General features: G+C 42.3%; 1 protein-coding gene across 3 annotated transcripts in view; it reads right to left on the bottom strand.

Annotated features, from left to right (window-relative positions):
• Positions 1 to 27,663, bottom strand: part of NIPBL (NIPBL cohesin loading factor) — a 158,684-nt gene that overhangs the window by 87,485 nt on the left and 43,536 nt on the right. For all 3 annotated transcript variants that reach the window (XM_075588338.1, XM_075588356.1, XM_075588348.1), the window contains exon 2: positions 44 to 187. In XM_075588338.1, coding sequence (XP_075444453.1) covers positions 44 to 107 — 64 coding nt within the window. In that variant the 5' untranslated portion in view covers positions 108 to 187. The remainder of the gene's footprint in view (positions 1 to 43; positions 188 to 27,663) is intronic.

Raw genomic sequence — 27,663 nt, 5'->3', positions numbered from 1 at the left:
CACAAAGGGTACACTTTTATAATATATAATCAAGCATACTTACAGTCTGTGAGACTAGCAATCCCCGCTAGAGTAGTAATGGGAACATGAGGCATATCCCCATTCATCCTGAAGCTGTAGGATGGTGGTATCTAAACAGGTATGTTACTGGAGGTGCCAGCTGTCATTACTTCCCATCTCCTAAACACTGGGGGGAAAAACAGAACAAAGTGTCAAACGCCTGCACCTGTGAAAAACCTCAGACAGGTTATAAATCTATACAGAACATGTGCAAAGAATAAATACAAGCTCGTGTGTTCCAAACTAAATCAAGGATATCGGAGTGTGTGTGTGGGGGGGGGGGGGTTCTTTACAAATGTGCGAACTCAAAACACCTAATGAAAGAGATGCAATTAGCAGCAATCCCCACAATATTTTTTTTTAAAAAACACTTGAAATCAAGATGTTCTTAAAACTAACAATGGCACAGTTCTTCTAATTAATTAGCAGTTGCTTAGAGGCATCACACACAATTTATAGTGGAAAGTTAATGACGTTAGTGGGTATCTGTAGCTCTGCCTAAGAGAAGATGAGCTACTTGTTAAACTGATATCAAACCCTTCTGAAAGGGTGCTGCACCTTTTCCCTCTTACTGGCTTAAAAAGTCACACCGTGATGCTCAGGCACACACCATTTCAATAAACCCCAAAAGGCTTAGGATACAACAACATAAGAGTACAACACCCCAAATAAATCACACAAAATAAACAGAATCACTTCACAGCTTTGCAATGCATGTTATGTGCAGTGTTACCAAAACATCAAGTGCCTATCATCCTCCTCCATGTGACCGCTTGCAGCTTTTTCTTCACCGAGGCAAGTATAAAAAGATTTATATTTAAAAGTACATACAGACAAATGCTCACTTACAAATGGCTGGATCCAATCATGGACAGCAAAAGGAAGCTGTTCCGTAACCAGAAGTTTAGGCGATGACCTGCATTGCCAGCAGACACTCAAAAATTACAAAATGTCTCTGACAGACAGATAACACGTTCGGAGAGAAAGACAGGACGCCTCAACTACCCAGAATTTCCATGCGCATTCCGCACAGCACTGATGCTTCGTCAGGGGGTGCCGGTGTTGCACGAAACGCGTAGGGAATTCTGGGTACACGAGATGTCACTTCTGGTTCTCCGCTTGTGCTGCCTGTTTGCTGACAATGTAGGTAATCGCCGAAACTTCTGATTACAGAACATTTGCACACCATGTTTGGAGCCAGCCATATGTAAGTGAGAAGGTAACGGGTCTGTACTTTTAAAATACAGCAGGGCCCCGGGTATACGGCGGGTTCCGTTCCAGAGGCCCGCCGTATAGTGAGTTCCAGAGGCCCGCCGTATAGTGAGTTCCAGAGGCCCGCCGTATAGAGAAAAAAAACCGGAAAGCGGATCCGGAGATTTTCAGTACTGCGCATGCGCAAACCGTCATTTTCGCCGTTCTGCGCATGTGCGATCTATACGCTGCGCCCGCAACCTGCGGTCTGCGCATGCGCGCCGGGCGCACCCGCCCGTTCTGCACATGCGCGATTTTAACATGGCGGCCCCCTTCTCGGTGCCGTCATATATAAGCGGATCGCCGAGAAGCGGGGCCCTGCTGTACTAAATCTTTTTATACTTAACTTGGTGCGCTTTTGTTTTCTATTTCTGTCAGTCATTCAAAGCAATATTTATAAATACCACCTGTATAACCGTACTCAGAACATAAGCTATGTAGATCAAAGCTTACACCCCATTGTCATGTATAGTACAGCCAAAATACTAAATCCAGGCAACGCTATAAGTGCTCATACTACCATAGGTATTTTAATGCTAAATACTAAACACATTTTCTAACTATTAGACATTTCTTGGCAGGTATACTGCTAAGCAGACTTGTGAGAAAATATTCAACTTACCATCTTACTCTCTAACAGACATTCGATGCATCAGGTCAAAAGGGGATATCAAACATTGCTTAGGTGCCCTTGTTCAGTTGTATTAACATGGAAATAATTCACTTTTGATTCATGTCATGCATTAAGCACAGCACTTTGAACAAATCCTAGATTAGCCGAGATGTAGCACGTCCATGAACACTACTTTATGTTGCATCTTTTGAATGCTGAAAGCTTACAGGGCTCACACAGACTTTTTACAATGTAAAAAAAGGCTAAACAAAAATAGAAGCTTACTTACTAACCCCAACTACAATAGCACTTCACCATTACTAAAGCCTTTCAGTTTTGCTGTATTTCCCATTATTTTTAAAGGCATTCAAGAATATATAGAACCAAGGAACAGCATTAACAAGAATTGCTGTAACAAGTGGAGTGAAACCAATTAATCTAATGAATGTCCCCTATAAAGGGATAGATTACATATTTAAAAAGAACTCCAGTCTTACCTTGTATGAAACAATTACACCATCATTTCACATATTTCCCAAATATGTATAACCTTTAACCCTTTGAATGCCCTGAAACTTTTCTACTACCTAATGGGTTCTAGCACCCTGGGTGCCCCACAACGTAGTAGCTAGGTCCCCCTCAAAAAATGTTTGTGGTCTTGAGGGTGATCGTGCCCTGCACTCCCCTATGGATGCCGGACGGAAAGGGGATGTCTCCTTCCCTTCCATCATCAGTGCCCCTCCTGTACTACAAGGGTTAAAGATTCAATCACACTTAGCTACCCAATTCAACATTGTAATTGGTTAATACTACTCAAACTGTGCTTAAAACCAAGATCTGGCTTTCCCCCCTTCTGGGAATAAAAACAAACAAGCGGGCCGTTCCGCGTGACTGATTTTTGGGGTTTAATAAATACAGACGGTCCTCGTTTGACAGAATACGTTCCTGATCTAGCGTAGTAAAGCGAACCCCATGTTATGAGCGGCGGTAAGGCGTTCCATTATTGGAAACCCGCATATTAGAATGTACAGTACTGTAATGCACTCAAGTCACCTGTATGTGTTTAGCATTGTATTTATAGACCCTACTGTGTAATCTACTTACCTTCCACACTATAGTGTATCTCCTCCAGATATGTGTATTTACACATGAGCCTGTCCCACATATTAGCCCACCACCGTTCGGTCCGTGAGGATTTTAGATCCAGTGTGTGTGTATATATATGTTCCCCATAGTTGTTAAGTTGCGTCGGTCATTTATTTAATAAAACTTTATTATTTTTGGTTTTAATTGCTGTCTGTAGTCTTGTGGCTGGAGGTTTATATACCTCCGTTTTTGGTCCTAGTGATTACACTTATAATCCATTCCCACCATATATTGACCTATGTATGATGATTTTGAGTGCTGTTATTAGGGCTTTTAGTGACCTCTTCTAGTCACTTGTCCAAGTGTTTATTTGTACCATATTCCCTAAGCACCGAGGTTTTTATCTCCATGTACTACTAGGTGAGCGACTAGTCATTCTGTCTTTGTGCAGTACTGTAATGCGTCGGATATGCCGCTCGCTGTAAAGTAGAACGTCGGATAGCGGGAACTGCCTGTACAGCAGTTCTTTCGCCTTTACGGCAATGCGGCAATACAATCCAAGTTGGAGGTCTATCCGTTCCACCGTGGTCGATCTGTAAAGATCCTGCTTCTCGGGCACGCAATATGGCCGCCTATTTCAAACGTGGAAGTGGGGTAGACTCCTAAATAGTTGCTAATCCAAAACAAAGATGATAGATAGCACTAACTAAATCAGTATAAGTATTGGTGCGCAGGGTGCTCAAGGAACCAGGAGGACCCAAATTCCCCCAAAACCAATAGTCAAAACTAACTAAAGTTCAAGGACTCTCTGACTTCTAGAAAAAGGGACAAAACTGGGTATATGCCAAAAATGTAGATGATTTAATATAAGCACAAGATAATATAACAAAACTTGGAGTGATGTATCACAAGCGGGTAAACAAAGAACCCTCAAGGCAAGGTGGAGGGGGTGAAAAAACACAGGGAATGGGACAATCGACAATAGAAGGTGAAAACAAAATTAGGGGGGGGGGAGGGTAATCAGGGGGGGGGGGGGGGGCAACGTTTGGCCGGCCAGGGATAGGAGAGAGAGAGAGACTTTTTGACAGTGAACCTTACAGTTTGATTCTTTATTCATATTACTTGTATACTCCTTTGCCAGTTTGAGCTTTCAATTTGCATCGATTATGACTCTGAATACCGATTGCTGCTCTGGTGGTTGGGGTGTCAGGGTGCAGGGAAGTACCTTGTGGTCCTTACAGACCTGAGGGAACGGGCCTCTCCCCGAAACATTGCCCCCCTGATTTATCCCCCCCCCCTTCATTTTGTTGTTACCTCCTTCTCCTTGTCTATTGTCTATCCCATGTCCCTGTGTTTTTCACCCCCTCCACCTTGCCTGTAGGGTTCTTTGTTTACCCACTTGTGACACATCACTCCAAGTTTTGTTATATTATCTTGTGCTTATATTAAATCATCTACATTTTTGGCATATACCCAGTTTTGTCCCTTTTTCTAGAAGTCAGAGTGTGCTGGAACTTTAGTTAGTTTTGACTAAATAGTTGCTATAGCAACACAAGGAAGCGTGAATACAGTTTAAAAAATCATTAAAAGGGCCATAAAAAGTGAAAAAAATTAACTATTATCGAATACTACACAAGCGATTTATTTTTCAAAAACAGGATTTTGAGCAAAGTGCTGCTTGAACTACAAATTTCATGTTTGTCAACGATGTGTTTTCTTTATGCTCATATGCACTGTACCTATTAGAGAACCAAGAAAGATAGTGGAGAGGGGGGCTCTGCCTGTGCAAACAGTGGTGACCGACAGAAAAGGGACCAGGCAAAAGAAAATCACATCCCTCCCAGGTCTCGGCTCACCCTGTTTACATACCAACTTTTAAAATGATTTAAAAATACTTAGGCATCAGATGAGTTAAAAAAAAAAAAAATAAGGAAGAATTGCCCCATTAATAAATACACGGTATGGTCTAAAGACATTAACACTGAAGCTACAATGTCATGTGATACAAACAGCTTCTCATGCTGCACAGCAGATCCAGTTCTGTACTTCAGAAAGTCACAGACTGTAAGGCTGGTTCTATACTGCCGGGGCGTGCTACGCCATGCGCGCGCGCGGCTGTTATAGATCGCTGAGGTCAGCCAGCCCTTCTATACAAGGGCTGCGCACGCGCACAGGGCAGGGAGCGGGGAGCCAACAGACAGCGGGGAAGAGAAGGAAAATCATCTTTTCGCGCCGCTACCGGTGCTGAATGTATGCATGTACAGTATGTATGTGTGTGTGTACAGTATGTATGTATTTGTGTGTCTGCACAAATGTAATAAATATTTTATTTTTACCAATGGTTTTTTTTTTAATAAATAATTAAACACACACACACACACACACACACACACACACACACACACACACACACACACACACACACACACACACACACACACACACACACACACACACACACACACTACCTTCACAGCTCATAGCATACACAGTATACACACAAAAAGCATGTGGCACGTGCACGCGCCTTCGAACAGGAGCGCGCGCGCACGGCCGCACACACTATATAACAGCCCTTAGCTAGAAAAGCTTCAATCACTACATTATTTTCATATCTTTTGCAAGACTTGGTACTTATATCTACTACATATGAGGCCAGCATACTAAGCGTTACAAAGTGCATTTTTGGCACACAGAAATCTCATTGTAAAAATGGACCTTGCGTGCACCTATATACCCACCTAAAATTCCTCAGCCTGCGGCACAAATATTTTTTAGGTGCACAGAAATGGCCGGCGCTTAATATACAGAGGCTAATGTTTTGTACTAAAAATATTGCACTATAAATTTATATTTACCATTACTAGTTAAATTTTAAAAAAAATACCATTTAAATTAAAAAACAGAATTGTGTGCAATCATGTATTCAACATGACAATGCGACAAAACTCATTTCCAACAACTATGTATGTGCCATATATATGAAGCCTTCATATATTAGACATGCATTTTGTGATGGTTTGTACTACTTTTAAGCACCAAAATTGAAGCACAAAACAAATTCAGATATAAGCTTAGTACATAGGACCCATAATGTGCAGATGACAACCAATTCCTGAGACACAAAAACGACAAGATCTAGATCAGGGGGTCTCAACTCCAGCCCTCAAGACACACCCCTACGAACAGGTTAGGTTTTCTGGATATCCCCGCTTCAGCACAGGTGGCTCAATCAGTCCCAGCAGAGGTGGCTCAATTAGAGGCTCAGTCACATGATTGAGCCACCTGTTCTGAAGCTGGGACATCCTGAAACCTGACCTGTTGGGGGGTGGGGTCTTGAAAACTGCAACACTGTTGAGCACCATTGATAGACAACTCTGCTCATTGTGTAACCCAGTGGTTTCCAAACAGGGTTTGGCATCAGCAAAATCACAGGGGGGGGGGCATCAGCAGCAACTTCCCGGCCACTGCTGTACTTCATCTCCCTGCCTGTTCCTGTCCATGCCGCTGACAAGAGAGAGGAATTTGAGAGGGACGGGCGCTCACTCTTGCTCTTTTCTGGCATAGGGGAGAAGGGGATGGTGTGGGTGTGTGTGTGTGTGTGTGTGTGTGTGTGTGTGTGTGTGTGTGTGTGTGTGTGTGTGTGTGTGTGTGTGTGTGTGTGTGTGTGTGTGTGTGTGTGTGTGTGTGTGTGTTAGTGTGTGAGAGAATTTTTAACTAGAATTCTGGGGTTACCCAACCAAAAAAGCTGAAAGCCACTGTTGTAACCTCTTGGCCTGTATAGTGTATACACATCATTTGTAATCTTGTCTGGATTATTATGACTGTTTTAACTGTATCTGTACTCAAACTGAATTGCCACATTTGTTCTCTTAATTTGCAGGAATCAGGTGATGGAGAAATGGATTTAATTGATCTGTGACTCTCACAAAATCTAAAATAAAAATAAAAACAATTAAATAAAAAGTTAATTTAAAAAAAATCACATATGGTAAGAGAAACAAATTAGTTAATGTGCCAAGGATATTTGCAACACTTGAGCGGACAAAAGTTGATAATTTCATCATCACTTGATTTAATGCACAATCACTTTACATTGACATCAATGTAAGAATTCCAAGAAGCTGGTAATATATAGTAAGAGACTTCAAAATGCATCTGATATGATTATATAGAAGATAGGTCCAGGCAAATAAAGGGAATAGGACGAAAACAAAAGCACAGAAGGATTTGAAAAATCAGCAGCCCAAAAAAAATGAATGATACTCCCATGGATATTTGAAAGAAAAATAAAACATATTACATTTGTATCGCGTGTGATTGTCTATTCAATATAAAAACAAATTGGCCTGATTTTGTAAAAGAATAAAAATAAAAATTACATGTTTTACTCTTTGCTCAAGCGGTTATCTGAATGATACAAGATCTATAACCTGTGTGTAAACTGGTTAACTGTTTACTAATAAAAATGTAGCAAGTTGGTTTACCAATACTGAAAATGTAACTATTAAAGCAGGAGTCCCAATAAAGAGGATTGAACTGAAGCGAGGGGTTCGTGGCCCCACACGCCTGCTTCCAGAGACCATGGAAGTATCCTTTGGTTAATTGCCAGTTTGACACAAAATTGCATGCAGGGTCATGCTGGCACAGGTGGTCAATAACTAGTAGCTAGTAACAAGTGGCAAGTAGCTAGTAACAAGTAGCAAGTAGACCCCACTGCTACAATTTTAGGATCTCTTGTATTACCGGCACAAAAAAAAAAAGTATCTACAGAACTGGGGGTCCCTGGAGGTCTGGGCACCACAGAACCCCACAGGGACAGGGAAAAAAGAACAAAAATGTCAACTGCTACATCATTTTTAATACGTTACATATATACATACAAAGATTCCTTTTTTAAATTGACAATCTGTACCTTGGACTGTTTTGATCTATTTTCATTTAAGTTGCATCATGCGGTGAAGCAGAAAACAATTGCATTTTTTTATTTTTTTATTTTTTTTTTACACATTAAGTATAGCTCAGATGTCAGGTTCTCATGGGACAAGCACACAGCCATTTACAAACTGATAAATATATTGCAAACAGCACCCGTAACAAATTGTGAAGCATGCTAGTAGTAATGAGCAATATTAATAAGAGTTCCTTTTACAATTCAAGCATTCAGTATATCTGCAATAATTCCTATACCTCAGATTCATACAGAAGATGGCAACTCTCACACAGACATCTGTTTGATATTGTATAATACAGTATACCTCTTACATACAATAGAACGAGCTAAACAGATTTCCTCCACAACATCACAGAAAAGGTCTGATACATTAGAGATGGGGCGGCCAACTCCAGCCCTCAAGGCCACCAACTGGTCAGGTTTTAAGGATATCCCTGCTTCAGCACAAAGACGGTGCCACTGATTAAGCCACCTATAAGCAGGGATATCCTTAAAACCTGACCGGTTGATGGACCTTGAGGACTGGCGTTGACCATCCCTGCATCATATTAACAACTAATACAGGCATACCCCGCATTAACGTACGCAATGGGACCGGAGCATGTATGTAAAGCGAACATGTACTTAAAGTGAAGCACTGCCCTTTCCCCACTTATCGATGCATGTACTGTACGGCAATCGTCATATATGTGCATAACTGATGCAAATAATGCATGTGTAACAGGCTCTATAGTCTCCCCACTTGCGCACAGCTTCATTACAGGTAGGGAGCCGGTATTGCTGTTCAGGACGTGCTGACAGGCGCAGGCGTGAACTGCCGTTTGCCTATTGAGCGAGATGTACTTACTCGTGAGTGTACTTAAACCGGGGTATGCCTGTACATAGATAGCACTTATTCCTCTGCACTGTGCTATTGTTATTGATGCAAATTTAAGGGATGACAAATTCCACTCAATTCCCTAAAAAAGGTAACTCCCCGTCAAACTCTTAGGGCCGTTATATAGTGTCCGTGCGAACCTGTGAGAAGGTGCGTGCACGTGACGCACGCGTTGTGTGTGTATGCTGTGAGCGACTGGGATGGAAGGTAGTGTGTGTGTGTGTGTGTGTGTGTGTGTGTGTGTGTGTGGTGTGTGTGTGTGTGTGTGTGTATAGATTGTGTGAGTTAAAAATGTATTAAATAATATTTAAGAAAAAAAAGACATTGTATAAATAAAAAATTATTGTGCAGCCTTGACACACACACACACACACACACACACACACACACACACACACACACGCGCCTCCATCTGCTGGGCGATGTGTGTACACCCCCAGCAGATTAAATAATCCGCGGGCGGGGGGAGCGGGCGCACAGCGGGGGACAAGCAGCGGATAAATAAATAATAAATTAATATGTGAGAATAAATAAAATAATAAACCCCCGTCCCCCAGCAATTTCAACAGCCAATCAATGAAACCGTCTGGACATTGATTCGCTGCCGAAACTGAGCTCACGCTGCTGCAGCCTGGAATCACACTTTTGAAAGACTCCAGCGACGCTGTGCTTCGCAGCCAATGGTAGTTTCAACAATGAACACTACCATTGGCCGCCAGGGGTCGGTGACGAACGCGCGCGCACAAAACCACGCGCGCGTTGTGTAGCGCTGTGTGTGCTCCAGCCCTTAGGTTAAGGCCCCGCTGCATGCACTAGCGATCTTTAAGCAGCTTTTTTTAGGCGCGGGGGGCATTGCCAAAACGGGTCGGTGGGCGCAGGTATTATGGGGGGGGGAGGGGCAGTATCGGGCATGTACACCCGATTACTAAATATATTTCATTCAAAACACATTCCTTATTGTATGTTAATGAATTTGTCATTATTGTGTATACTCAGTCAGTTGCTTTTAAAAAACATTTTGTTAATGTGGGGAATCTTTAATAAATTTATGTTTGGTAGTTAAAAGTTGAAAAAGATGTGCTCCCTTTGGTTAGCACTAGCCTGTATTGGATTGGTTGATGGGATCCAGTCTCTGATTGGCTCCCTGGCGCACCATGTGACGCGTCGCTGCACGGGAACACAATCCTGTTGTAGCCCCTGCTGGCTGGCGCGTGTCAGTGTGCGGTGAGCCAAGAAGCGAGGAGGTCACCGGGGCCAGCTAGGGAGGAGGTATGGGGCTGGTGGGAGGCGCACGCCGCCGGCTGCAGCGGGGACCTAGCCTTATAGTCAGACTAGCAATGGTCGGATTGAAAGAAACTAAAAGAATAATTACAAGTTAGGGATGCCCAAACATCACCAGCCAGCACAGCTAATGTCACAACAAGAGACGCATTTGCATCTTTTAAACAGAATGACAAAAACCACAACAAAAAAGAGAATATCCCTTCTGGCAAAAAATGTGTTTATAGGAGGCAAACAGGAAATAAATATATAATTAAATATCATGCATATTCTTTGTTACATTGACTAGTAAACTGAACTGATAAAATAAATTAATGATCAACACTGAATTCCTCAGAATTGAGATAAAATTATAAACGTTTTTATAGACACTGTCTTATGAATAAGTAACTCAAACAGGAGTAAAATGTTAATATACTGCTCCAAACAGACTTGGCGATGTTTTTTTTCCTATTTTATTTAAACAAGTCCTTTTTAGAAAACAGCAGCAGGAATAAACCAACACTGTAAATAGGTAAACAAGGGAGAGATAAACAAATACAATAAGCCCTGATGCAGTAACCGCTATTACACGTGCTTATTCTCCACATCTGAAGCTCTGCTTCAGTTGCACGTTCTAAATGACCCACATTGATCACAATCTCTTTTACAGTTAGGAAGCAATACAACTCGACTGCAGCAGCACAACTACCCGTCTCTCCAAACCCCCTGGCACAGAGCTATCCGTGGGGGGATGGGACAAATCAATGTACCTTTAATTGGGCAAATTATTGGGGGATGGCTAAGCAAAGCAGATGAAACCAATCCGACCACACAATCAATCCCCTTCTTCCTTGAACAAAAGTAATATTAGTTACCAGAAGTTAAAATACTCCATATTACGCGATTCTCAATGACAGAAACCGCATGAAGTACATTGCAATCTCCACCGCTCTCAAACCAGGGACATTTACGGCAAGATACAACAACAACAAAAATGATTACAATCTTCGTTCTTTTGTCTGATTTTGCTTATGTACACTGCTGCCACAATGATGTTCTCCAAGCGACTACAAATTACAAACCTTCGAAAAGATCTTGCATCTTACCTGGTTCTGTACGATGGTAATGATTGTATTACAGCAAGTGGAACCCCGCGGGGGAAGAAAACGCGGTGCACTGCTATTACTGCCAATAGAGAGAGTAACCCATCCGGAGGGATAACATTGTGAAACCGTCCTTGTTTACATTGGACCATTGGAAAACACCTTGTATATGATGTGATACTGTCAAAGCAATCTACCCAACAGATGGCTGAATTGCTGAACTCCACGATAGACTTAAAAACGTTAGCTTACATGTAAATAAAAGTGCAAGTGAGACTTCCTGTGGCTGCACCTGCCCCATCCACGCCAAAACACCACGCAAGAGCGGTTACATCTGTTTTACACCACAAATAGGGAGACGCATGTCTCATAACATTAAAAGTGGACTTGTTTCATTAGAAGTACATCAGCCATAATAGTGACGGTGAATGGAAAAGTACATTTGGATAAAAGTAATTTCTCTATGAAGTTTCTTATCTCCCGTGACGGACAGCACAGCAAAAAGTGTCAGAGTTCCCAGTTACCTTAAAGCAGCAACACATGTGAAATCTTGTGTTTTTTATTTTATTTATTTTATTAAATAATCAGTTCTGCAGTATTAGAGAATAGTGACTTTTTTGAGCTTGTTTTTATTCAACTTTTAATGCCATTTTAAATTCGGTTTAAAGCATCCTTTGGTTTTTATAGCAGGTTATAGCCCACATCCACAGCAATGTAAGATCTTTGTAACACTTTCCTGTTTGTGATCATTTCTTGCCAATATTACCAGCCATTTGAGCTGTAAACTGTAACAATAGATAATGTTACTTTAGTAATAGAAGTATACATTGTAGCTGCTGAGTTACACTGACTGAAGCAGCCATTATGTTAGGGGCACAATCAGGATTTTGACCGATTTATAACAGGAGCACCAAAAGATTGCCAGTTTAGGTAAGAATGTAGAATTATAATTTACATATAAAAATAATTAAAATAATTTTTTAAAAGTTGGAAAGCAGTATTTCTGCTTTAAATCATGACCTCACCAAAAATGCATGTACTGATTATTCATTGCAAAAATTAAACCAAAGTGCTATTTTTTTTTCCTGTAGGCGAGACGTTAAACTTACCAGCCAGAGCTATTCAGTTGTGTAATGGTTCTGCACCTGCTGCAGAATGGAGTTGAATGACTTATTTCGAAGGTGAAATGAATTTGTGAAGATTCATCAAGCTTGTAGCAACCTGAATCCACTTATGATGCAAAGCAAAATCAGTCAGATTTGAATGTGACCTCAAAGGTGACAAAGGCCTGCAAATCCAACCCCTTCCTAAAGAAAAGATGTCGCAGCGACAGGCTGATCATGTCTGTTTGTACTTTACAAAACATGCTCCTTAACACACCATGCAAATCACATTTCATCTAAAAAAAAATGTACATCAATACATCAAAACAGCTGTTTATGTGTAGCCCTTTCATGATACAGTAAGCAGATTCTCCCTCACAGCATGCTGGTGCCAATATGTTTAGATAGATTCACAATCCTGAGGGGATGACACGAATGGGGCTATTCATGTTGGTACGTACTACACCCAACACAACATTAGCCCCTACAGCAAGACAACAGCTAAACACAATAAACCCTCACGCCAGGTTTTGCACAGAGCACCTAAAACAGACTTTTAATGGCATAGATCATTAAAACACGCAACAGGTAGTGTTTTTCACGACTGCAATTTGGGTTGCAGTCACAGGATCAAAAGTCAGCAAATAATCAACAGCAGCAATGGTCCAAGTAATTAACTGGCCATCATTATAATCCCATTTTGCATTTGTGTAAAAATATACTTAAAAAAAAACAAGTATGCTTCAAGCATATACAGTATTGACTTGTAGAAAGTTTATTTTTCTAGCATACACTATTTAATAGTGTTTTGGCAGCATACCAGATACTGACTGAACAAGTGCCTGTCCTCGTTATGGTTAATGAAACCGGCAGTTTGAAAAAGTAAAGTCTGAAATCTGGCAGCTCAACCAGCGATGCTGAAACAGCTCATACAAATGTGCACAACTTCACTCGGATATTCCGAGAGTAAGCTATAAACTCATGTACTTTGGTATAAGCAACTTGTTTTCCTTGAACCTTTGGTGGCCTCTATTCTATAGTTTTCAGTCCCCATGGAATGCAATGTTTGCAGGACAATATGCAGCAGTTACCATCAGCCACAGAAAACGGTGTCAACCGGCGGGCACAGGAAGCAGTCACAAAAACCCCGACGCACGCAGGAAAACCACGGCTGGATGTCGTGGTGACCCCTAAACATCTCTACCCACTGTTGCAGCTCTGCTCACATCCTGAGCCATCTGCCAGTCGCCCACAATCATTCTAAGCCTAAAGCTTCCATTGCAGGTTGTCCTGCACAATTTCTAAAAACCTATTACACAATTACTACATGAAGAATCTTACAAATCAACTGCACATGGATTTTTGTAACCAGGGCTACAGGCCGGCTGGTACTACAGGCTACAGGCCAGCTGGTACTACAGGCTATAGCTGGTACTACAGGTTACAGGCCGGCTGGTACTACAGGCTACAGGCCGGCTGGTACTACAGGCTACAGGCCAGCTGGTACTACAGGCCACAGGCCAGCTGATACTACAGGCTACAGGCCAGCTGGTACTACAGGCTACAGGCCAGCTGGTACTACAGGCTACAGGCCAGCTGGTACTACAGGCTACAGGCCAGCTGGTACTACAGGCTATAGCTGGTACTACAGGTTACAGGCCAGCTGGTACTGCAGGCCACAGGCCGGCTGGTACTACAGGCCACAGGCCAGCTGGTACTACAGGCTATAGCTGGTACTACAGGTTACAGGCCAGCTGGTACTGCAGGCCGGCTGGTACTGCAGGCCACAGGCCAGCTGGTACTACAGGCTATAGCTGGTACTACAGGTTACAGGCCAGCTGGTACTGCAGGCCACAGGCCGGCTGGTACTATAGGCCACAGGCCAGCTGGTACTACAGGTTACAGGCCAGCTGGTACTGCAGGCCACAGGCCGGCAGGTACTACAGGCCACAGGCCGGCTGGTACTACAGGCCACAGGCCGGCTGGTACTACAGGCCACAGGCCGGCTGGTACTACAGGCCACAGGCCGGCTGGTACTACAGGCCACAGGCCGGCTGGTACTACAGGCCACAGGCCGGCTGGTACTACAGGCCACAGGCCGGCTGGTACTACAGGCTACAGGCCAGCTGGTACTACAGGCTATAGCTGGTACTACAGGTTACAGGCCAGCTGGTACTGCAGGCCACAGGCCGGCTGGTACTACAGGCCACAGGCCAGCTGGTACTACAGGCTATAGCTGGTACTACAGGTTACAGGCCAGCTGGTACTGCAGGCCACAGGCCGGCTGGTACTACAGGCCACAGGCCAGCTGGTACTACAGGCCACAGGCCGGCTGGTACTACAGGCCACAGGCCAGCTGGTACTGCAGGCTACAGGCCGGCTGGTACTGCAGGCCACAGGCCAGCTGGTACTACAGGCTATAGCTGGTACTACAGGTTACAGGCCAGCTGGTACTGCAGGCCACAGGCCGGCTGGTACTACAGGCCACAGGCCAGCTGGTACTACAGGCTATAGCTGGTACTACAGGTTACAGGCCAGCTGGTACTGCAGGCCACAGGCCGGCTGGTACTACAGGCCACAGGCCAGCTGGTACTACAGGCCACAGGCCGGCTGGTACTACAGGCCACAGGCCGGCTGGTACTACAGGCCACAGGCCAGCTGGTACTACAGGCTATAGCTGGTACTACAGGTTACAGGCCAGCTGGTACTGCAGGCTACAGGCCGGCTGGTACTACAGGCCAGCTGGTACTACAGGCCACAGGCCAGCTGGTACTACAGGCCACATGCCAGCTGGTACTACAAGGCTGCAGGCCAGCTGGTACTATAAGGCTACAGGCCAGCTGGTACTACAAGGCTACAGGCCAGCTGGTACTACAAGGCTACAGGCCAGGCGGTACTACAAGGCTACAGGCCAGCTGGTACTACAGGCCAGCTGGTACTACAGGCCAGCTGGTACTACAGGCTACAGGCCAGCTGGTACTACAGGCTTGCTGGTACTACAGGCTACAGGCCAGCTAGTACTACAGGAAAGCTAGTACTACAGGCTACAGGCCAGCTGGTACTACAGGCTACAGGTCAGCTGGTACTACAGGCCACAGACCAGCTGGTACTACAGGCCAGCTGGTACTACAGACTACAGGCCAGCTGGTACTACAGGCTACAGGCCAGATAGTACTACAGGCTACAGGCCAGCTGGTACTACAGGCCAGTTGGTACTACAGGCTACAGGCCAGCTGGTACTACAGACTACAGGCCAGCTGGTAGTACAGGCTAGCTGGTACTACAGGCCATGCAGCATGCAGCATTGGGCACCCCCTGTCTCTTGTTCTATAGCTGGTACTACAGATTACAGGTCAGTTGGGCAAGGGGTGAGGGTTTGAGTCTGACACCTTAATGCCAAGTCAGAGGTGCATCACTGCAGCAGCTGTAACCCCAGTGCACAGATGACTTCTGTATTTCCACCTGCAGTTGGTAGAACAAAAGGGCAGGAGGGAGGCGGGACAGGAGGGGCAGGGCAGGAGGGAGGTGGGGCAGGCCATTATCAATGAAAGAAAAAAACTAAAATAAATTAAACATACATATAGCCTAGAATAGTAATACTCCCTTCAAAACACGGCATTAATGGCCCTGAGCCAGGAACGTAAGCAACATTTTAAAATAAGGGGGGAAAGCTACAGATTTAAACAATGAACCAAAATTGTGACTGGTTATACTTGTGTAAATACAGCTCGACATGATAAACAGAAATGCTACCCAAGCTATTAACATAGTACTACTGCCAATAAAAACTTCCAAGAAAGTATTCTAGTCCAATTACATCACAGGTCACAGAGTCAACACAATCAAACTATTCAGGCTCTTTCCTTCCCAGACATGTGAGCGGTCAGTTGTTTATATATTAGATCAGGCTTAAGACACCACATGCAAGGAATTCAAGTCAGACTCCACCACACTATAGGGGGCAGATTCATCAAGCTCTAATGTGGGACATCACCGCCTGGTCCAGTGTTAACTGGCATTGACTTGACCGTCGACACCAGATCAGGTGTGATACCCCGCAGCGGAGCTTGATGAATCCCGGTGTAAGGTCAACTAGTAGCTCTGAAGAAATTATATAAATAAGACATTGTATATCAGGCTTGCTTAGCAATATCAGATTTGATTTAGTGCAGCCTGAACAGACTTGCTCACAGAATCAAACATAATGGAACAAACTGTAAGAGCCCAATTCCAACCCCTGCTAAAAACAAAGCCCGATAGGAGTGTAAGGCCTGGGACATGGTGATATGAAGAGCGCTGGGCAGCACTGACGCTCATGCTCTCCTGCTCAAGCAGGAGATTTTTCGTGTCCCTGCATGAGCGTCAGCGAGCGCGCTTGTGTGCCGGGTGGGAGCCGAGCGGGAGGTGGGCCTGGAGGCGGGGCTAGGGCGCCACGGCGCAGACGTCACGGACTGCCATTGGCTTCTGGCAGTCACGTGACCGGCCCTGCGCTTCCCTCAGCGGCAAAACGTAAACTTGCCTGTCTCCTGCATTTCCACACGCCTCCGGAAGCGCCGTCTAAAGCCGCGCTGATAGGGATAATGTTTCCCCTCAGCGCGCCTCAGCACGGTCTTTTTGACCATGTCCGAGGCCTAACATTAGCATGTAGGAATGTTCAATAGGTTTAAATAAAGTTAATTGACAAGAATAGCTTTTTTTTTTTTATGCAAAATTTTTTTTTTTTACATTTCCATGGTAGATAAATGCATTTTAAGCACTTTTGACAGGCGTCACTAAGAGACATTATATAGTAATTACATTTGAAGGTGACTTGCAGGTCTTTGTTTTGTCCATTGTTTCGAAAGCCATTAAAAAGCCATCAATATAAAAACAAACAGATAAGTAGCTGATGTGCTGAATACAGCCAAAATGTATAAAAATAAAACAATTTTAATAAGATGCCCTCAGCCCCTCGCCAGGCCGCTCCCCCCTCAGCCCCTCGCCAGGCCGCTCCCACCTTAGCCCCTCGCCAGGTCGCTCCCCCCATAGCACCTCGCCGGGCCGCTCTCCCAGGAACAAAATGAGAAATGAAATTCCTGTTCTCTGATTTGACGCAGTGCCAAACATGCACGGCATTACCGACTATGCCTGGAATTTTGCCAATCAGAGCAGGGATTTCATTAATGCCTGGAATTTCAAACCATTTAGCCAATAAACCAGTGCTTTTTCTTCTTCAACTCCAACAGTATAAGCAAAACTTAGTACATTGTGCAATGTTCCGCTTGTTAAACCTACAAACCTTGCGTTAGGTCACAGTGTGAGCTGGATCAACCCAGAAATTGTACCTGATACAAGCTAACTAGAACCCAAACAAATGACATTATGTAATAGTTACATAGGTGAGGTAGGGAAAAAAAAAAAAAAGACATGTACATCAAGTTCAACGTATGCTAAATTTAGACAGATACTTTATCCTACATTTTTATTTACAGTATATTGATCCAGAGGAAGACAAACAGAAAGCCACAGTGACACATCATCCAATGATGTCTTGTAAGAGGAAAAATAAACTCCTTCCAGAACTGCCAAATCAAATTTCACACCGAATCAAAATCCTTCCCATGTTTACTTATTTGGTATATCCCTGAATAGCTTTCGTTTCTAAAAAGATGTCTATTGTATAGGGATATACCAAATAAGTATACATGGGAAGGATGTTGATCCAGGGATTAATCCGATTGCCAATTCTTGGAGTCAGGAAGGAATTAATTTTTCCCCTTAATGGGGTTTTTTGTTTGCCTTCCTCTGGATCAATAAGTATAGATATAGAATAAAGTATCTGTTGTCTAAATTTAGCATAGGTTGAACTTGATGGACGGAAGTCTTTTTTCAACCTCATCTACTATGTAACTATGTATCTGCCATCACAGTCTCCATGGGTAACGAATTCCACATATTAACTGCCCTTAATGTAAAGATCACTTTACTTTGTTGCTGGTGAAATCTCCTTTCCTCCAACCTTAAGGGATGGCCCGAGTCATTTGCTCTGCCCTGGGGATGAATAGTTATTTTGAAAGCTCCTTGTATTGTCCCCGAATATATTTGTATATAGCTATATCCCCTCTCGTAGCTTCTTTTCTAATGTTAACAAATCTAATATAGCTAGCCTCTGCTCATAAATAAGACTTTCAATTCTCTATTAATTTGGTGGCTCTTCTCTGCACTCTCTCTAGTTCCATAATGTCTTTTCTTAGGATTGGTGCCCAAAATTGTACTCCATATTCAAGGTGTGGTCTTACTAATGCTTTGTAAAGGGGCATAATTATGGTTACTTCCCTTCCATCCATTGCCCGTTTAATGCAAGATCAGATCTTATTTGCCTTTGTAGCTACTGCATGACATTGGGCACTATTGCTAAACCTGCTGTCTACAAGCACTCCTAAATCCTTCTCCATCAAGGATTCTTCTAATTTTGCCTGATTTAATTTGCAAATTGCCTGTTTATTCTTGTTTCCTAAATGAATAACCGTACATTTATCTGTATTGAACCTGATATGCCATTTACCTGCCCAAGTTTTCAGTCTTTCTACCACCTTACACAATTGAGCGTCATCAGCAAAGATGGAGACTTTGCTCTCTGTGCCAACCGCAAGGTCATTAACAAACAAGTTAAAAAGCAGGGATCCCCATACCGAACCTTGGAGGTACTCCACTAACAACTTTAGCCCATACCTTAAAAAGTTCCATTTATTACAACTCTTTTGCCTATCCTTCAACCACTTTTCAATCCAGGTGCAAATATTTTTACAGAGTCCAATTTGCTTTATTATGTACACCAACCTCATGTGGAACCGTTATCTAAAGCCTTTGCAAAATCTAAGTAAACAACATCAACTGCATTACCCTGATCTAAATGCCTACTTACCTCCTCAAAGAAACTAATACGGCTAGTTTAGCACAACCTATCCTTCATAAATCCATGCCAACAAAAATGGCGGGGGATATTAAGTATTTTAAATCGGTTAATTCAGCGGTTAACGTAGGTTACAAATTGTGTTAAAAATAAAATAATTATTTTTATGACAGGTGAAGACCCTTCCTGTATTTGTGCTGACCTACAAAGAGGGCTTATTTTTGGGGCTATCACAGATGGCCCACTACAAGTGAAGTATGTATAGTTTAGAAGGCTGTAGACTATAGCCAGTTTATGGTTGTCGGCCTCAAAGAAAATATCACTCTAAATACCCCCTGTGTACCACAGGAGGTGACAAACAGATCAACACTTAGTCCGAGGGCTATATTAAATATAGTATATCATGGGATGACATCTATTCTGAAGAATAAAGGATACATATTTGAAACATTTACAATTAGACGGATGCAATAAGGCCAAAACCTTCATGTTTGGAGGTGGCAAAGGAAATCTCCATTTGTCGCTCAAATTTAGGAGCAAGCCAGCTAATTTGTATGGTTACATTCAGCAAACTCGCCTGAACCTATTGATATGACTCGCGCTATTCCAAGAATTACAGGAACAAAGTTAGGAGCTTGTTTCTATATTCAGAGTTTAAACATCACAAGGAGTTTTTTTCTCTCAAGTCGTAAATGTCAACAAAGTAGCTGATTTAAGACATGATTGGGTTTTATGTGTCTTTCAATGCAAGAACGTCTGGGTATAAACGTTGGCATGTTTAAATAGAAAATAAGAATTCAACAGAGGTGTGTTTTGGGATCAGAACACATGAATTCTCTTCTACTTCAGTGACCTCTCTGGGAAAGGACCTATGACATATGGTAACATACTCTATAGGGATTTCTGTCTGTTTTATCCTTTTATTTTAAGAAACTTGTCTACAGTTATTATAACTGTATAACCTGTGTGAGATAGTATATTAATATAGTATTATAACTGTATAACCTGCGTGAGATAGTATATTAATACAGTATTATAACCTGTGTGAGATAGTATATTAAAGCTGATGTGGATGCTTGCAACTACCGTCCGACGAAGCAGATTAGTCTGTGAAACATGTAGTAAGAGCACTGTGGATACTGCATGCAAATCAGCCCGTGGCTAATTGCCACTTGACTTGAGAGAGAGACTGTGAACTTGGGAGTCGTGCACAAAACAGCACACAGACCGCGCGGTACTGCGCATACCCGGAAGTAGCAGTGCAGAGCAAGACGGCGATACTACTCGATCCCAGCGAGCAGGATAGACTGTCTCGAGCTCGGCGTTGCTTCCCTTCTACCCACGGACGGGGCAGCATGGACCACTCAAGATCTCGCTGGATAACAGATTCATTATATGTAAATTGATACGTACTTGTTATTTGTATTCACTTTTATTATTCAACCTCCGTGCGCTCTGTGCTTTTTGTTTTCTATGACTGGTCTACCTGTGGAGTAATCCTCGGTGGATCTTGAGTGGAGAAGGGGAATATTTCCATGCACAGAAGCAGCAAAAGGAAAGAGTTGATTTTCACCAGAGACTGTAGGAAGCATGAGCGCAGATCAATAACCCTGTGTCTGTGTGACTAGGAAATTTGAGGCTGCCTTTTTGGTAATTCATTGCTAGTAACTGATTCTTTGCGCACCTGTTTATATACACACACACACACACACACACACACACACGCACACACGCACGCACACACACACACGCTCTTTGGGCTCTGTTTGCACGCTTTGTCTCGAGTATTCACAAGTGTGAAGTTTGTGACAGGTGGTATATTGGGACGGATTGAGGGGAGATATTGCTCATTTGAGGGACCTTTGCGGAAGGTGAAAAGTGGTCTAGCTAGTGAGCAGTGTATTAACCCTTGTCCCATATGCAGTTCACGTGCTCACATAATTTTGTGATCCATTAGGTATTCCTGAATATTATCCCATACTATACCTTCAAGTAGATTCCCCACTATTGATGTCACACTTACAGGTCTGTAATTCCCCGGTAGTGATCTAGATCCCATTTGAAATATAGCCACCACGTCTGCTTTACGCCAATCTTGTGGTACCGAGCCTGTGGAAATGGAGTCCTTGAATATTTAATGTAATGGTTTGGCCGTTTCTGAACTTAACTCCTTGAGAACGCTTGGGTGCATGCCATCGGGGCCAGGTGCCTTATTTACTTTAAAGTTATCAAGCCACTTCTCCCTCAGTTAATGAAGTGTTCGGTAATATAGGAGGTTGTTGCTTCCTCCTGTGGCACTATTTGTGCAATGTATTCCTTCCTGGTAAATACACACCTGTTTTTGTACCTCCACAAATAGCCTCGGCAAGCTCAAACACTACACATGTTATACTTTTAACATTCACTACATAGGAGTGCCATCAAAAACATAACAAAATAGTCTTACAATTGCACTGCAATTTGCAGTTGACATTCGTTATTTTTTTTTTTTTTTTTTTTACAAACAAAGTTAAGTTCCAGCACTTTTAATTTGGAAACAAACATTTCCTTGTTTTTATTAAGGCGTTCCATATTTAGAAAATGCAATGTGAACTCAAAATGCAGGCTGATCACAGTCAGTTTAAATATTTAACTGTCATGCATGCTTTTGTTTTCATCCTAGAAGGCAAACTCTGCCACTGTACTGCATACTTTTACACTTTACATATATATATATAAAGGTAAAACATGTAAGCAACAAAACCTCAACCTCAGTCATACAGAAAAACCGCAAATCCACACAAACTGGTTATCACTGGTCTCTAGGAACACATTCTGCTTCCTTACATATTTGAAAAGACTGTTCCCCCAACCAGAGAGGCTGCAAAAAATAAACAGACAACGGGACCGCCTGTGAAACGTGTCTTCTAAATACCAATGCTTACACCAATTTTACCATCACCAATTGGCTTGTCAACCCGCCTTTGCTTTGCATTTTTCCTCGTGATCACATACAAACATTGTGATATCCTCCTATCATGTTCTGTTTTAGCGACATGGGTCCATTTTAAACTTCTGACACTCTGAAAATTGCATTACAACTTGGCACTGCTGCAGCATTCTCCTATGTAACACACAAGTCCTTCATTGGCCTGTAATAGCAGCAGAATGCGTCTTCTGTGATGTGTTCGTGCTTTTGAAGTTTGCCTTTCAGGCCTATATCTACAAAGCTTTCGTTTCACATCTTAAATGGTAAAAGGTGTTACATTGCTTTTATAACGTCAGTGTATGTTGCCAAGTGGGACTGGGTCTTTCTTTGCATGTGTCAAGGTAGAAGTCTCCAAAAGTGTAGAGATCTATACTTGGTCCTAAACTGTAACAATAGAGCTTCTCTGCTCCAATAGGTATTATATACTCAGTGGGTAAACTGCCCTGCTTGGCAAAATTTTACTTTTAATGATGTATATTGCCAATTCATTTATTGGCAATTAAAATTAAATAATTCCCCAAGCATCTTATACCAGGAACACTAAGGAATCTTTGGCAACAGTAATCTGTTTGCGTATTTGTTTTGTAAACCGCAACGCTGTTAAACCTTTGATTTAGTTTACAGCTGCTCATGTGCATTTATTACGATGCACATATTCAGCTTCATCATCCCAGTGACATTATTATTCCGGCACACAGCAGCTCTACAGAGCGAGGGGGGTGTGGGGCTCTGAAAGCAACACTATAAAAAGGGTCAAAGTCGCTGCAGGGAGAGCAGCCAATGCCTGCTGGGAGACAGCGAGCACATCTAGCCCAGATCAGCTGTACATTGTGAGAAAGGGATCAAGTTAGTGGGATTAAGACGACGGGATTCCCTTCTGAAATTGAACCTGTCTGTACAACATTGCATTGGCTCTTATTTTATTACTCCGGCAACAAAAATATTTCTGATTGTATAACAAATGATCAAAACATCCCCTGTAATATTATCCCCTGCAATGCATTGCAGGCCTTTCTGGCAGCGAAAGGGATCATCCTGAATTGGCATATCTTTGCTGGAAGCTTCTGTGTCTTGGCACGCTTACATTTAACCACTCTGCAAGCTGCCTTCTGATTGGATAGGACGCCAAACCTCGGCTGCATGCAAAAATAAGAAAATGGTCAAGGAACTTAACATTGAAAATGAAGTCCCATTTAGGACCATAAAGAACTGCAATACTGTAGATTTGTCCTATTAAACATTTACAACGAATGCTTTTATGTGACGGGCCTTCCTAGGAATAAAGTGAACAAAGAACCGTTGGGCATGCTGAAAGCAGCAGCCCTTCCTTGGCACGCATGTATAATGATATAAATAAAGCGGGAGCTGCACTGGGGACCTCTTGGTTCCCAAGATACTTTAGAACAATATAGAAAAAACTAACCGCTCGATCTTAATATCAAATGGTATAATAGTTGTGACCCATATAGGAGGTGCATTAGGGGAAGTAAACCTGCATTTACTAAAACAATGATCCCTGAAGAGGTCACAAAATATCCCTAATATTTACACTCATCCATAACACGGAAAAATGGAGGAAACGGACCAAATGGTCTCAGGATATAATAAACCTGATATGACGGTATCAATAACCATATGACAAAAAGATTCTGGTCATTAAACAAACACCTTCATAAAAGGGATAAAATAAAAAAATAACATTTTATTAACAGAACTCACAAGTCGTGTATAACGATTTACAGTGATTTATTAAAATCCTCAGTGCTGAGGTCTGGTACATGTGGAGCGTCTGAATAACCCGTATTGGGTGTTCAGCAGACAGTATACATATCTTGTACATCCATACCGTACAAATAGGCTAATCAAGGTACACTGGCTGTTGAATGTGCGCTCCTGTACGGTAGATAGAGGTCTGAAGTGGAGTCAGATAGGTGAAAATAGGATAATCTCCTTCAAATGTAGACTATGATCTAATTCAATAAACGTCTATTCACATAATTGTTAATATACCTCCTATAAGAAAACCTGTATGTTGATTATATTCACATCAATGTTAAAAGATGGCAGAAAAACAGCTTGCTCTTGATAAAAGCTTGGAGGTATAGATATCAGCAAAATGTGCATATGTATACAGTCACCGGAGTCCCACTAGGTCTGTGGGATGTGGGTGGAGGTGAAAGGCAGACCAAACATAAGGTCGTTAGTTATATATACAAAACATACTGAGAAGAGCTCTACCACCAAATGATAAAATTAACCCTTAAACCAAATATAAAATATAAATAGGTGGTGCACCCATGAACAAAAATCAGTGTAAAAAACAAAGAAATTACAACACCAAAAGACGGATGCTGTGGAAACTCAAAAAAGAGGCACTCAAGGGATAATTGACTTGACTGATAATGGTTTATTGTGCGGTCAAATAATCAGGATGTGAACAAACACTTAAAATCAATTAAAATACATATGATCGGTGTAAGTATTAAACTAATGTACTTGAACAAGTGTGGGAGAAACCATAAATGAATGTGTCCATAAACAATCAGATGTAAACCCAGAATGAAAGATATTCACCAATATAGCAAATAATGAACTCAATCAAGATATAGTAATCACAGCAATCCTAAACACAAAGCGAGGGGGTTAAGTGTTTGGTGTTTAGGGATTGCTATCTCTCTCTTTTTTGAGTTTCCACAGCTTCCGTCTTTTGGTGCTGTAATTTCTTTGTTTTTTACGTTAGTTACATATGCATGATAGGAAAACTATTCACTATTGTCATTGTGAAAACAAAACTCCTATATATCTCGCCAGCCAGGCATGGCAATAGGATAATGTTGGAAGGTAGTTCTCAAATGTAACAATCATATCGGTAAGCGACAAGCAAGAGGCAAAACAACGTGATACAACCAGTTCTGGCATGGAAGTCCTCTGTATCCAGCCCGATCAGCAGACGTCACCGTTGTGACGTCGATAACCAGACGTACGTTTCACGTGTCGCTGCACGCTTCTTCAGGGGCAGTAAAGACGGGAGCAAAGCATCCGATTTTAAATAGCCGTTTTGAATGGAAGGGGACGTATCCAAAGTATCTGAGTCAGTAAAGAGATCACCCTTCCCTTGCCAGATTCTCGTATAATGACGGAACAGGCGAAAGATGGTGATCAGTAAGGCACCATTCAAAAATGATGCAATAATAAACAGACCATGTGACTGCGTAATGCTAAAGACCCCAACAGTAAGATAAATGAATAAATCAATAACCAGATACTTGTAGAGGGGACCCCTAAACATAAACTTGATAGAAGACAGGTACTGGGTTGCAGTACCGGATAATAAGCTCACTGATAAGTGACGCTGTTGTAAACAATAACACCAGGAAGATTGAGCATAATAACACCCTATAACGTACCAATTGTCTAAATAAAGTCCTGAACAGGAAAACATGTAGCAAGCGATTGACTCACTCTGAGTGCTGCACAGTCCATGCCATCCAAAGGTGAGGGGTCCCCAGGTGTGCTTCCGTCCAACAGGTAGGGTAGGAGACAAGGAGAAAAACAGGAAGAGCACTACTGTAGTTATCAAAAAATTAGAAAGGAGGGTGCGTAACCCATAAAAAAGATTGATTGGTCATGGAAAAACAGGGCAATGGAGAGCCCATACATATTGTGATATGTATACCATGAGAAAGCGCTCTGTGAAGCGTGAAACGTTGGTAGGGCTCTCCATTGCCCTGTTTTTCCATGACAAATAATTAATCTTTTTTATGGGATACGCACCCTCCTTTCTACCTTTTTGATACCTACAGTAGTGCTCTTCCAGTTTTTCTTTTTCTCTGCAATAATAAACAGACCAATAATTTGTGATATGTATTAAAGCACAAGAGATCTGTGATCGCTACTGACTCAATATTAAGAATGGTTATGTATAGAGGAATTTTTAAAGCACAGACTGACAGGACAGGACAGGACAGGACAGGACACACACACACACACACCTCTCCCTTGACTCCTGGATGAACAATCTAATCAGAGGTACATCTGAGTAGTGATGGTAGAAGGGTAGATATGTAGGATGTAGGACTGAGCCAATTCTAAATGGTCCGCCGCTAAAGTCAAAACGGGCCACAGATTCCGGTCCTTATACTGTATTCCTGGTTCCCACTAATCCCATGGTTCAATAAAGTAGTAAATAGTCTGATGGTGTATATCTGAACATATATTTTGATATCTAAACGATTGCATGAAAAATAATTATCCAGATAATTAGATGTAGTGACCATGCTATAGTTCAGAATAAAAAACAAATAGTAATCACAGGTCCGGAAAGTAAGTGGTAGTACCATGTATGGAGCAACCGTAACCGTCCATATAGGAGGCATTAATATTATCTCTCTCTCTCAGGACCAGTGTCCCTATTTATTCGGAGTGCCACTATGTGACCATCAGGTCAGGCATAGGTGTAATAAACAGAATAGTAGTGGTGTGTATAAAAAGTAAAGTGCAAACCAAAAATTTCAAATCGGTGTATGTGTTTATATGTATAACACACACACACACACACACACACACACACACACACACACACACACACACACACACACACACACACACACACACACACACACACACACACACACACACACACACACTTTTTACAGGATAAGACCGGAGATGTGGTTGAGAATCCATAACTCAGTGTTATATGTGATGGGAGAAACTAAGACGTGTACTAGTGTCATGTACATACGAGAGAGAGAATCCCTGATGATACAGCCACCCACTATTAAATGAAAACAAAAATATTTTATTAAATTCGAAATAAAGAAAGAACGAACTAAATTAAAACCTCAATATGCGCTTAGGTGCTCATACAGTATATCCAAAAAAATCAATAAATCACAGAACAAAAAATGAGCCACACACAAATCCTAGTGGTGTACCATGTAGGGTTACTTGCACCAAGAAAAATAACCAGTATTATGTTCCTTAATTAGAAAAAACTGGTCATGTAGATGTGCCAGTCCTATGCATAGCTTTGTACAGTGATTTATAACTTAGGTCGCTTCAAAACAATTGTATGGATGCTGTTGCGTGCGCTTATAGTGGATGCGACGGCGCTACAAAAATCCTTGTAGTCACTAGAATTTGATTTTGCAGACACAGTCTCCCCATGTGACTGCCTATAAGCCAATCACATAGCCCCTCTGCCTTCCCCCTTACAGCCAGCAACGTCTCCAAACCTGATTACAACTTTGGCAATGGCGACGTCATCGGTTGCGTCGCTGGCACTATAAGCGCAGCTTAAGAAGCACCGGGTGACTTGCAGATCAAAGTATATCTCAGTATGGTGATACACGATGGTAGATTATCACCTAGATACCCTAGTTCCCCTAGATTGACAGGGACTAATTATGGTCTGTATCATGCTCATTTGTCCATATGCAGATTAATACTCCCAAAAGGGATATATATATATAGATATATATATATATAGAT

This window comes from Ascaphus truei, chromosome 1 (genome assembly GCF_040206685.1).
Source record: "Ascaphus truei isolate aAscTru1 chromosome 1, aAscTru1.hap1, whole genome shotgun sequence".
Taxonomy (NCBI): Eukaryota; Metazoa; Chordata; class Amphibia; order Anura; family Ascaphidae; genus Ascaphus; species Ascaphus truei.
The sequence above is the reverse complement of the archived record's forward strand: the minus strand, read 5'-3'. Positions and strand labels throughout refer to the sequence as shown.